General features: G+C 37.6%; 1 protein-coding gene across 3 annotated transcripts in view; it reads left to right on the forward strand.

Annotated features, from left to right (window-relative positions):
• The window catches only part of SEMA3C (semaphorin 3C), a 118,482-nt gene that overhangs the window by 57,599 nt on the left and 48,594 nt on the right, over positions 1-12,289 (forward strand). For all 3 annotated transcript variants that reach the window (XM_009086866.4, XM_018910325.3, XM_050970225.1), the window contains 2 exons: positions 9,191-9,351; positions 11,724-11,786. In XM_009086866.4, the coding sequence (XP_009085114.1) occupies positions 9,191-9,351; positions 11,724-11,786 (224 nt within the window). The remainder of the gene's footprint in view (positions 1-9,190; positions 9,352-11,723; positions 11,787-12,289) is intronic.

Below are 12,289 nucleotides of genomic sequence, written 5' to 3' on the forward strand. Positions count from 1 at the left end.
ACATACTGATACTGAGGAAACAAGAAAACACACCAATAAAGAAGCAGTGGTTTACCTATTTGTGTGTGATACCCACCACGCCATAAACTTCTTTTCTTGATTTTGGTATGGGAAACTTGGCTGTTTTTATGAATATCTCACTAAATTCAAATTTTTTTAATGTCTAAAAATACTACCCTTTAGTTCAGCAGTCAACTGAAACAAATCTATTACTGTAATTCTTTTGAATGAAAAATACCGCCTTCCAAAGTTTCTTCAGCTCATAACTGGGTAAATTTTACATTATTTTAAGGAAGAATGAATGAAAGCTAAGCAGTGGGATTTAGCTTGATCTCTTTATGCCTGATGTTTGCCTGATAGCTAATCCTAATTTGATTAAATTGATAATAATAATAATGAAACTGTAACCCAGCCCGCATATACTAAATTGCCCTATTTTGTACAGGGTAGTGGTGAGAAACGACTGGTGAAGATAGGAACAATATGTTTTAAGGAGATCTGTGGATAAAGTGGCATGGCTAAAGTTGCAGTACAGTTAGTAACATCAATAAAGGCAAGGATTATTGCAGCAAGGGCAATAATGCCAATTGTAGACATAGAAAGATTTGCTGATTCTCTGGGGACAGAAAGAAATATAATGGAAAGGGTTCCTCTGCCTTGCCAGAGTGAAGTGGGTTCTTGCTTTATTAGAGAAGCCATAATGAAATTTTTCAGGGGATGAGCTGTGTTTTCTCAATGAGTTTTTATTAGCTCTGGTAACAAATGATGCGGCAGCTTAGAGAAAATACTCTCAGAGAGTAAAGGACTGCATGTGAGCTGATGGTAAGAGCTTTTTCAGTCTGAAAAGAAGTTAGGAGACTGCTATCATGCTTTCATTATTTCAGGTGTTGATTATTCTGAAACATTTGATAGATCTTCACTACAATTCGGCATCACAGTTGTTGGTACATCAGCAAGGATGTATTAACATCTCAAAACTGCACACTGCTGCTGCCCAGTAGCTGTCAGTTTTGCAAAAACCAAATTCTGTCCTCACTGGATACAGACTACCTCAATACATCTGCAAAGTACTCACTTAGATTGAACAGGAAGGTAATTTTGCAAAGAAGACAATTCTAGCAGTAAAACAACTTACCCTTGACCCAGCCTTACTTATACTCTCCCCATTCCTCTCTTTCCCAATATTCAAAGATGTCTCAGCTGATATCATCTGACCCGTCTGTTTGTGGGGAGTAAATAGTTAGGTAATTAAAGCTAAGCCTTAAAAGGTTTGCTTTTATCACAAAAGAAATAGCCTGAATGAGATGGAAAACCAAAGAGAAGTCCACTCAGACCTTGTTCTCTCAGTGGCAAATGGGATGAAGATGTACGATTTGGAAAAACAGTTCCCAGATCTCGTGTTGGTGCCCAGCTCTCACTTGGACACTATCACAAGCTTCAAGCTTGATTAAATTTTTGAGCAGACAATTACAATAATTCACATTCTTCCATTTCTCATATCTCTCTGTAAATTTGTATTAAAGAGTTTCAGTGTCTGCATACAGTCAGGGGTTTAGCTGTCCGGTTAGCCTGATCACTGCTTGGAACATTTCTCTGTGTGCCTGAGCATCACAGGAAGAAGTGCAGCCGTTCTTCTAGTGGTGTGATTGGTGGCCCACTAGAAAAAAAGAGAAGAGACAAAACACAAGAGTTTACAATGAAGAGATATACTTCTCCCAGAAGAAGTAAAACTATGTGGAATCTGTCTGACTTCTCCAGGGGTGCGGCTTTTTTCCCTCACTCTGTCTCAAAAATAATGTCATACTTGGCAACCAAAAGCTTCTCACTCCTGCATCTGGAAAACAAAAACATCCCTAGTGCCAATGGCAAAGCTGCTGAGTGCACCCAGGCTGAGCTTCTGCAGCCTTTGGGCAGTGTGGCAAGGGCCCTCTCTCTCCATGGGTTTTGGAAAGCAACCAAAGGGTAAATTCTGTGTAACTGTTCAGACTTTGAAGTATGCAGCTCTTGGAGAGCAGCTCTCATGCTGCGGAGCTGTTGTACATAAGCTTGTTCCACACAAGGCTTGGAGGAGACTGACTCCCATCTGACATGGATAACTCAGCTGCAGTAATCTTAAACCCAGTTGGCCTGGCTTTTATGGCTCCCCGTGCTTGCCAAAGTTGTCCCTTTTGTTTTGGGACCAAAAATGAGAACAAGGCTTGGACAGGATAATAATGAGCAGAAAAGAACAAGGTAATATTTGAAAAAGAGGATGTCTTCTGGAAAGTTCTGTAGAATGGCAGTATTCATAGCATCATCTGAAATAAAGTGTGCAAATTACATTTATATAAAATTATAACTGCATGCTACTTGCTGAAAAAAGGAAGCCTACACTCTTCAGTGTTTTTATTGAAATGCCTTTGCAAAATTCAGAGGAGTTATTCAAGGTTTACAGTGAGGTAAATGGAGAAATAACCTGAAGTTATTTTGCCCAGAAGTGTCTACAGCCTAGTGAGACTAGATGGCTGGAGGGTGTGGGTGGTCTTGCATAATGCTGAATGAAGGAATCTCAGTACTGGAATATTTGGCAAGACTTAGGATAGCTGTGTAACTGCAGTTCGGAAAACACTTACACATTTTTCCTCTTTGTTTTGGAGTGGGTTTTCTGTTGTGGAATGTGGTATGATTTCACGTGACAATTTCTGTGAAAATGAAATCATATCTCTTCTTCATAATTTGAAGCTTCACTAAAGAGGCATGAACGTCGTGGGGTGTCTTGGGTTGATAAGTGTGCCACAAAGCCAAGTTAATACATTTTGCCACACATGAGTAAGTGGCTTTCTCTTCTCATGTGTTTGCTTTTGCTTTGAAAGCACATTCCTTCTGCACAAAACTGGCAGCTGCCCACACCTCAGAGGATCTGCCCCTCCTTTTTCCTTCAAAGCACTAAATAAAAGATGAAAAATTCTGTTACAGATTTCAGTATTTTTAATAAAACAGCACTCCGTCATGAATTATTTCCCTTTTGGTACAACTTTTTAAAGGGCAGTTAATACTCAATTGCGATTTTTTTAAAGTCTGTGAGTTACCAGGATTTCAGGAGTTTTTCCTATCTTGCAAAGTGTAAAAAAAAAAAAAAAAAGCCAAGAAAAAAGACCCATCTACTGACATATGTGAACGCTCTGCTTAAGGTCAACTGTTAACTGGTATGTCTTTTCCTATCAACACATGGTCCCCTTCACAAAGAGCTATTGAGTGTTTTACTGCTCCTAATGTATATGTTGAGCTGCTCAAGGTGACAAATTGTTCTTCAGACAATTGTTCTTCAGACTAGAGCCACCTCTGGGCCTGATTCTCCAAAGACTTCACCTTGGTGTTCTGATTTCCTTTGTAAAAGACTTCTCTATCTCAGTCCAGTAATGTTTAAATTTCACTTTCAACTCAGGTAGTAAGTACACCCACAAGTATTCAAGCTGTATATCATCTAGCTGTATAAACCAGATCATATTTAGATATCATTGACATTTCCTTGTTATTTACTCTCATTCCAAATGCAGCAATTAAGTTTCTTTCTAGCAGATACACCTTTTAGCTCTGGGCTAAAAAGAGGGTTCTGTTTCAGCCTGTACTATCTGAACTCCATTCTTCTCTCTCGTTCAAATGATCTTGTTAATTAGTTAGCATGTGTTTTACAAGCACTTGTAAATCTATTTTGTGCCCTTTCACTTGCCCTTTTTTTTTAAAATAAAAATACAATTAAACCCCTTTCAGATGGATTCAAAAGCAAGCAAGTGTGCACATCTCTGATTTCTAGTTCTTATGAAGCTATTACCTCCTATATAAAAAGCCAGATTTCATTGTAACAGCATTAAAGAAAAGAGTAAAAACTCTCATGCATGAAGAAGAAATAAAGAGATAAAGAAAAGGTCAAAGGTCCATCTGAGCCTTTTTGGGCCCTGTGAGGTTAAGGCACACAAGGGACTGACCAGTAGCACATGTGGCTACTTATGGCTCATTGGTGAGATGACTGTGTCCTCATTCACAATAGGATTCGCTTGAGAATGGCTGAGGGATGGGTTTTGGTTTGAACCCTGCATGAGCAGTGGCAAAATGCTTCAGCAGCTCCCTTATCTCAACCCCTTAGGCAGAAGGAATCAATACATATAGCTTCACAGAAAAGGAATATTGACAGTGCAAAGGTGACTCATTCTGAAGTTTTGAAAAGAAATATCCTGGGTTTACTTGTTCTCTTTCCCTACATGAAATTGAAAAAGTAGTCACTGGTGTTCTCAGACTTGCAGTATTATGGCAGACTATTTCCACAAGTACTGTGTAAACTATAAAAATGATGCATTTATTTCTTCTATGTCTTTACACTAAAAAAAAAATTAAAATAAAGCTAAGAAAACAATAATTAAAATTGTTTGATTCATATGAAATTTGATATCATTTAACTAAATCTTTTCCAGTCATTTCTGCAAAAATGTTGCAAAACAGAGATTTGTAAATACAAAGCAGAAAGGAAAATATTTAAACTAAAATAAAGCAGACCTTTTCTTCTGGCTGAAGTTTTTTAGTTTTGGGGGGTTTTAAGTATTTCTGGTAACTTTGCAAATACCTCAGATATCACTCACATTCTTAAAATACATAACCATTCCATTCAATGGTAGCAACATTATGTGTAGTGTCTATATATCCAATTTACTTTTTCACCTGTTTTCACATGACCTGTGGGCAGAAGGGGACCATTTCCATCTGATGCTGTAAGAAAAACATTGTTCTACTTAAATACTTATATCTATTAAAAAAAAAAAAAAAAAAAAGGAAAAGAAAATTGGTTTCATTCCAGTTCCTAGAAGGTGAGATTTTACATTGCAGTCTCACATTTGGCATGGGCTGGCATATTTGTTGGCACAAACTCAAGGCTTAATGAGGCTTAAGAGAGTTTTACAGCCTCCATAATCAGAGGCTAACATTGAGCTTGCTGCTAGATGTGCACAAGGTGCGTGATTTGTTCACCCCACACCCCAGGATAAAATAAAACAGCATTGTATTGCTGACTTCCACATCACTAAATGGGGCTACATAAAATCCATGCCAATCTGGGCAGCAGAGGTTCCCTGGGGAAATGGAGCCCATCTTCCTGGAAAGCTGTGCTCATCTCCGTGGTGCTGTGAGTGAATGGATTGCTGTTCTTTACTCCCTGCTTGTGTCTGAAGCACAGACACCAAATCTCTGCTTTTTCTCTGAACTTCCCCATAAACAGCCTTCTGAGACTGAATCCTTATGCCAGCAGGAAAGAGGAGGAAAGCATATTATTTCTTGCACTCTCCCACAGGGGACCCTAAATTAAAAGCTTGACAGACCATCCTAGGCTTGCTGAAAGAAGCCCTGCTAGGCTGGAAATGCAGGGATGGTGGAGCGCAGGCATGACTGCATGCAGTGTCTCACGTGTCATGGTTTATCCACAGTTTATCAGTGGATAAATTCAGGGCTTTGAACTTAGGCTGGGAAGCTTGCATGCCAGGGCTGTAGCTTACCAAACCCTGCAAAATAAATATAATTCTTGATTATGTTGAAATCACTCTTGATTATGTTGAATGTTCAGTAATAAGTGGTTATGTGAGTCTGCAAAAAGTAAGTTATATTTTGGGAATGTCCTACTAAAAATTGCATTAATTTTAGTAACAAATACATCAAATGGCCTTATAAGATGTCAACCAACGAAGTCACTTAGAGTCTTGCATCTACATATCAGAGATTATTATATTCCTTAGTCTTGGGCAGTCACGCTGTTTTCAACATTCTGCTTCCAGTGAATTTGAATTAAGGAATGATGAAAGTTTGAGGCTGAGTGATTAAATAAGACATACAGAGGACTACCTGATGAATCTAGCTCATTTATCCTTATGCAGGCTGGACAGTTTGGTTATAATAGGCTGTGTGAGATAACAACACCTCTCTGCATACCCTGTCTCTAGTAGCGAGAATATTTAGGTTTGTTACAAAGGCTTTTATGATGTCAGGAATAGATATTACACAAATATTTTGTTATTTCTTCTGTGGGAATGTGACTTTTTTTTATTTTGGTGGTGGATTAGAAAGATAATTAGAGTAGGACTTAAACTGTCTAATTGTCAGTAAGCTATGTACTGTGTGCAGAGAAAACTCCCAGTCATTGGGATCTACAAAATATGCAATTCAATAATAAGCATAATCTGGAAAGAGAATTCACTGAAGCTTTTGTTTCTTCATTGAAGCAACCTGCCCTCTCAGATCAATTTTCTTACAGTAGGGATCAACTTGGTATTGTTTTTATCCCTGAGGAAAGCCAAAATTCACCAACTGATGAAGAAAATTGAGAAGCAAAGATTATTTTGTATTATTAAGGATAAAAGTTACTTGTACATTGTTTTATTCCCAAATAATTTTTTTACTATTTGGAGACCTGTCTGTAGCATCATTCTCTATATAGGTTTTACTGCTTTCAGTGTTTGGTTAAATTCTCAAAGCATGGAATAGAATTGCTCTGAATGTCAACAAATGTCTACTTCATTTTTTGCCAAAAACTTTTGTTTAAGAGCAATTAAAGAGAATGTGAAAGACTATACAGCATCTTTGCAGCCACTGCTTTCTCCATACAACAACAACTAAATATTAAATCTTTAAAAAAATCAAATTTTCTTGGGTGAGTGTGTGGTAAATTTTTTTGAATGAAATAAAATTTGATTATTTATAAATTCCCTCCCTACTTTCTTGAGTATCCCACAGAGTGAATTAAGCTGTAAGCTTCAGCATTAAAAGAAATAAAACTAATAAATCAGTGTGAGAGTATTTGTTTCACAGCTTTCCTTCCTCTTATGGATGGTGTTGAGTTTCCATAGTCCAGTAACCTTGCTTAAGGTGTTCTTTGCTTCAGCCACTCAATGGAGGCAGATTATTTTTCAGGAGCCATGGAAATAATAATACCATTTCAAAGAGGTTGAAATTCCAAGAGAATGGATTTTGATGAATGGAACTTGAGGAAGTCTGTTGCTGTCTTTGTCTCTTGTTTGAAAGCAGTCATCATGATCATGATGACCTTTTCCATCAGCCCTGGTGTTCCATTGTCAACACTGTCAGTCAGTGGGGCAGCAGGGAGGGACATTCTGTTGGGCCATCACTGTGCTCACATTTACCCTGTGCTGGGTGGGAAACCCTCCCAGTTTATCTGTGCTTTCCTGGTATATCAGATGTACAGTTAGGAGAAGGTTCAGTTTCACCTTACAGCTGCCCAGTGTTATGGTGAAGTTCATAATGCCCCAGGAAAAGGGATGAGCACGAGATGCCTGAGACTGGTTGTGAGAATTTCAGAGGCCAGATGTACTGGGTAATGGCACTGTGCTGCTGAGTCTGCCAGGGGCTTGGGACAATCCTAGCTAAAAGTTTACTGGGAGGAGTTTTTAAAGTGAAGAAAAACAGTTGATTTCTCAAGCACTAAAAAAAGAGTTCTGAAAGTACTGTGAACAATTTTCATATATACTTAACGAGTTCTTTTTCAGTTTTTTAGGCACAGATTGCAAATCTTGATTGTATGTTTATCTTTTGTCAAGGCACAAGATAAATACTATTGGTTGGTTTTTTATTTTTTTTTAATATAACCATAAATAAGTGCATGTAGGAAACTCAGCTCCTGAAAGCTGTCTCACATCTAAATTAATCAGAACACAATTATCTTTTAGTAACTGGAGATATTTTTCATCTTTCTATGAAAGTAGTTAACAATGAAAAAAAATGGAGCTATGTATCATATTTATTAATGCAAATTATATTCTGATAAGTGTCCTTTTAATCATTAGTTCTCTACTATACAGGTATGAATCCTAGGACTTCAACTTTTGCCTTCTATAAAAATGGCTCTCCAAAAAATTTTTTAAAAATTGCTTTCAGCTAAATATGTGTTTTGCAGAAGGTGCATATAGGCACACTTCTTTTAGTGTTTTTTTTTTTCTTAATAGAGCACATATACAGAAATTTTTCTGTTTTGAGAGTTTTGTTTTATGAAATATCAATAGCTTCAGACAACTAATTTTGTATAAGGCATTTACTGTTTTCCATAGGGAAGGAGTGAACAAAAAACTCTGCTTTTAAAAAACCTTTAGCAACAGTGACAAGCCATATTGTCCCAGACAAAGTTTGCAACTGAGAACTCTGGGCTCAGATCTTACATTTATGAATACACATTATAGCAGAGCTCATTTTCATAAGTATTGTGTATTTATGAATATAAATACACAGTACACAGGGAACACAATTCACTCCTAATATTCATGAAGAAATAAAGCATAATTATATGTTAAATATTTTAACAAAGACAAATTGATTATTAAGGTTTTATTTTTCCACTCTCAGCTCTTGAGAAATCTCCCTTCTGTAGTTATTGAAAAGTAAAACAGTCTGACTGGGGGCCAAAATATATTGGCCAAGCAAAGATGGGAAGGCTGAGCTTTCTTGAAGGCAGCAAGAAGTACTTATATTGCAGTTGCTTATGCTATTCCTGTAACAGGCCTGATCCTGCACTGCTGAGATCAAAGGATGTTTTCACTTCACTTTATTGAAAAAAGTTTTATGTAGAAAAATAAGTTCTGTTAGTTTGGTCCAAACCTGTAAACAAACAACTGAATGAGCAGACACATTTAGGCTTGACTGAATAATTTTTTCTTTCAAGTAAGTCACACAGGATGATGAAGAACAAAGTAAAATTTGACCTTGAAAATGATAAAAACCTTTCCTTAGTGAAGCCCCCTGTTAGGAAAAGGAGGTAAAATGTTCTTATGTAGTTCTCATTGATCTTGCGGGTTTTCTGTAGTCATAAACTTCAGAATGTATTGAACACATTGATTAATTTAATAAATTATGTTCCTTAAAAGCCAAAGCTGTAAATAATAATATCCATTAAAATAAGAATTAATTAGGTGAATGAATAACAGCACTGCCTGATTTTTAAGAGCTATGTCTATCTACTTAATGTGCAAAATAATTGTATTCAAACTGGGAAAGAAACTTTGTTTTACCTCAGCCATTGCATTATTATCTTGTGTTCAGTGAGGCTTTTTCTTCCCTCTCTGGCCCCAGTTGTGCCCAAAGGTGTCTTTATTTAGAAAGAAATGCAGCTGAGAAGCAAGAAACATGAGTGAACTGCTTTACTATGCTACTGTTTTTACTCTTTCAGAGCTGCAAGAAACCAAGACCTCTGAGTATCACAGGATATCCCACAGCCCCCTGGATTACAGGATATTATTGATGGATGAAGATCAGGATCGGATCTATGTGGGGAGTAAAGATCATATTCTTTCTCTGAATATTAACAATATAAGCCAAGACCCCCTCAGTGTAAGTTCAAGTTTTATTCTGAGAATCTGAGGTTGCTTTACTCCATGCTTTTCCTTTTAAGACAAAAGCATAGCAGTTGATTATTTTACGTGGAGGTCCATGCCCACACCTTATCGAATTTTTAATCCTTGTTTTATGCATTACATGTTTTATCTGCATTACAGTGCAGATGAAGCTATACACTTACACTGTTCCTCAAACACTGTTTAAAACTGACCTTTTTGCTCATTTTGAAACAATATTCTGTTTGGCTTGGCCTCACAAGTAAAATCTGTGTGGTTTGACATTTTCCACCTCTCTGCAAGATGGTTCAGAGATGCACTTCAAGAAGAATCCTCAAGGAAGAATAAGATACAAACGATCATTCTCAGGCCATACAGAAAAAAAGCAAGGACAGAGTTGTCCATCTTATACTACATTTTTTATGTTTTGTGCTCTGGACCCTAATCACTGAACTATTTTCCAGTCTCCTGTTATGTCTGTGTCAGCCTTTGCCCTTCACTTGGGTAGCTGAGACACTTTATTGAGTTTTTGGGCAACAGACACCACCTTTTTTCTAGCTTCTCTCACTTCCTGGGATGGTGTTTTCCAAGGACTTTGTGTTCCCTCACCAAACAGTAACAAGCCACTCTGTGTGAAAATAATAATGCTTACAGTTTCCTTTCTTGTCTCCAAAGCTGAAATTCAGCCTCTCTGCTTTTGAAATGGGTGACCTGCAGAAGTTCTTGTGTGCCCAGAAGCCTGGCTGTTGAGCTGTTACCTGTCTACAGATTTTGTCTTGCCTGTCTTTAGACTATCCCTGCCTGAAGGTGCACCACAAAGGCCTTGTTCCACCAAATCCATCCAGTCCTTTAATCTATGTCTTCATTACTGTACCTTGGAAGGACTGAGGGGCAGCAATACCTGGCTTGCAGCTGGGAAGATAAATGCCTTCCTTAAGAGACAAGGCTTTTAATGTGTCAGGAGAGAGAGAGGGGCCCTGCCAGAGAGTGATTGAGCACAGTTAAATTGGGCTTTGCTCTGAAACACCCTCTGGACATGCCTGTCCACCTGAATTGATTGTTCAGGGAGCCCAGGGAGGCTCATTCTATCTTACACATTTAAATTAAATGCCTCTAGTTCTATGGTGTGAATGCATCCTTCCCTCCTAATGGTACCCAAATCTCCCTCTGAAATGGGGCTGCCTTCTAGGGTCTGAAATACCTTCTGTGACCTTCTTGCTAATTTCCATCTCACAGTGAGCCAGCCACCCTGGTCTGGCAGGAGCTGTGCCTCAGCATTGCACTCCCCCTCCTGTCCTTGGCAGGTTGGACTTAATCCTGTGCTGAGTTTGATTAGATAGGAGGGGTCTCTGTCACATGAAATATTTTCTGGAGTATGAAGCTGTGAGGCATTTCGACAGCTTATATAGGCCTGGAGAATAAAGAATCAACAGAAAAATCAACAGAGGAATCAACAGAAAAATCAGAGAAAGCAAAAATGCACAAAGCTTTCTGGCTTTGTGAATGTGATCACCCAGTACTGGGCTCAGAATGAATCTCTGCAATTCCACACAGTCCTTCCTTTTGTTTGTTTAACAACAGATTCACTTTGCTGATCCTATATATCTGTAGAAATCCTATATAGTTATACATTCAAATCAACAACTCTGCATGTATGTATGTGTGTGTACATATATACACAGAGATCTTTTAATGATATTGTTTGTGTTATCTTGAGGCTATATGTTATCAGGCTCTGTCACGTACTAGATTTCTGGGGATAAATTTATAATGGATGTCTTTCCTATTTCAAAATCAAAATAAATAATGGAAGAAGTTCAAAATATTTACAGTTTGAGATAAACAGATGAGCATTCAGACATTGAAGTATTTATTTAAAATCTTTCTGAAAGAAATCGATGTGAAATCTTGAGATTTCAGGTAGGTTTTGTCATAATCTAGCCAAAACTTTGATGATAAAATTGAAAAATTGCTACAAGAACCCTTCTTTCAATATTTTAGTCTTCTGATTTTTAAAGTGAATAATTTCTACAAGTTCAGTAAAAGTAAAAAAGTAAAGATGGGCAGTAATTTAGGCAATAGTGGTGAAAAAGCTCCCTTATTTAGAAGAAACAAATCTAAATTGATTAATTTGCCTTAGAAATTTTTAATAAACTTTATATATATCAGCCAAAGACCTGGCCCTTAATTTTGTTTAGTGCATGCTAAGACAAAGATAGTTTTATTTATCAAAAGAATTCCTTTTTTTCTTTAAAATCAAAGCATAAATTATATCTAAATATTAATCTATTAACGTATGTTAGGCAGTGAAGTTTATTTTTTTAATTATGTAATAAATATACTGCTTGAATAATACTTCTTTCCTTTCAGATTTTCTGGCCAGCATCAGCAAACAAGGTTGAGGAATGCAAAATGGCTGGCAAGGATCCTACAGTAAGTTGTAATCCACATGCACTCCTGCACACACATTAGGTACTTGGCAATAAAGTAAGAGCACCTTGAGTGCAGCCAAAGCAAAATGAAAGAAGTGTTTGGTTTTCCTTTGAAATTCTTTGCAAGCAAGCCAGTCTATCAAGTGAAATTCTGGAAAATCAAGCAGCGTAAACGGAGTGCACCTCCAGACTCTGACAGATGGGAGAAGATATTCAGTGTCTATTTCCTCCTTTTTTGGTTGTTACTAATCAAACTAGGTAATAGTGCTTTTCCAGATATGTCCTGAGGTGATGCTGCACTCCCTGTTGAGCTGCTCCTCACAGTGTGGAAGTTCTCTGGCTGGCTGCACCCCCAGGAGCACACTGTGAGGGTGGGTGGTACCACAGTACCACAGTACTGACTGCCTGCAGTCTGAAAACCCCACTTGTGCACCAGTTTTCAAATGATATTGTGTGGTGCTGGCTCCTGCTGAACCAAAAATGTGAATGCCTTTAAAAGTAAAT

This window comes from Serinus canaria, chromosome 1A (assembly GCF_022539315.1).
Source record: "Serinus canaria isolate serCan28SL12 chromosome 1A, serCan2020, whole genome shotgun sequence".
Classification (NCBI taxonomy): domain Eukaryota; kingdom Metazoa; phylum Chordata; class Aves; order Passeriformes; family Fringillidae; genus Serinus; species Serinus canaria.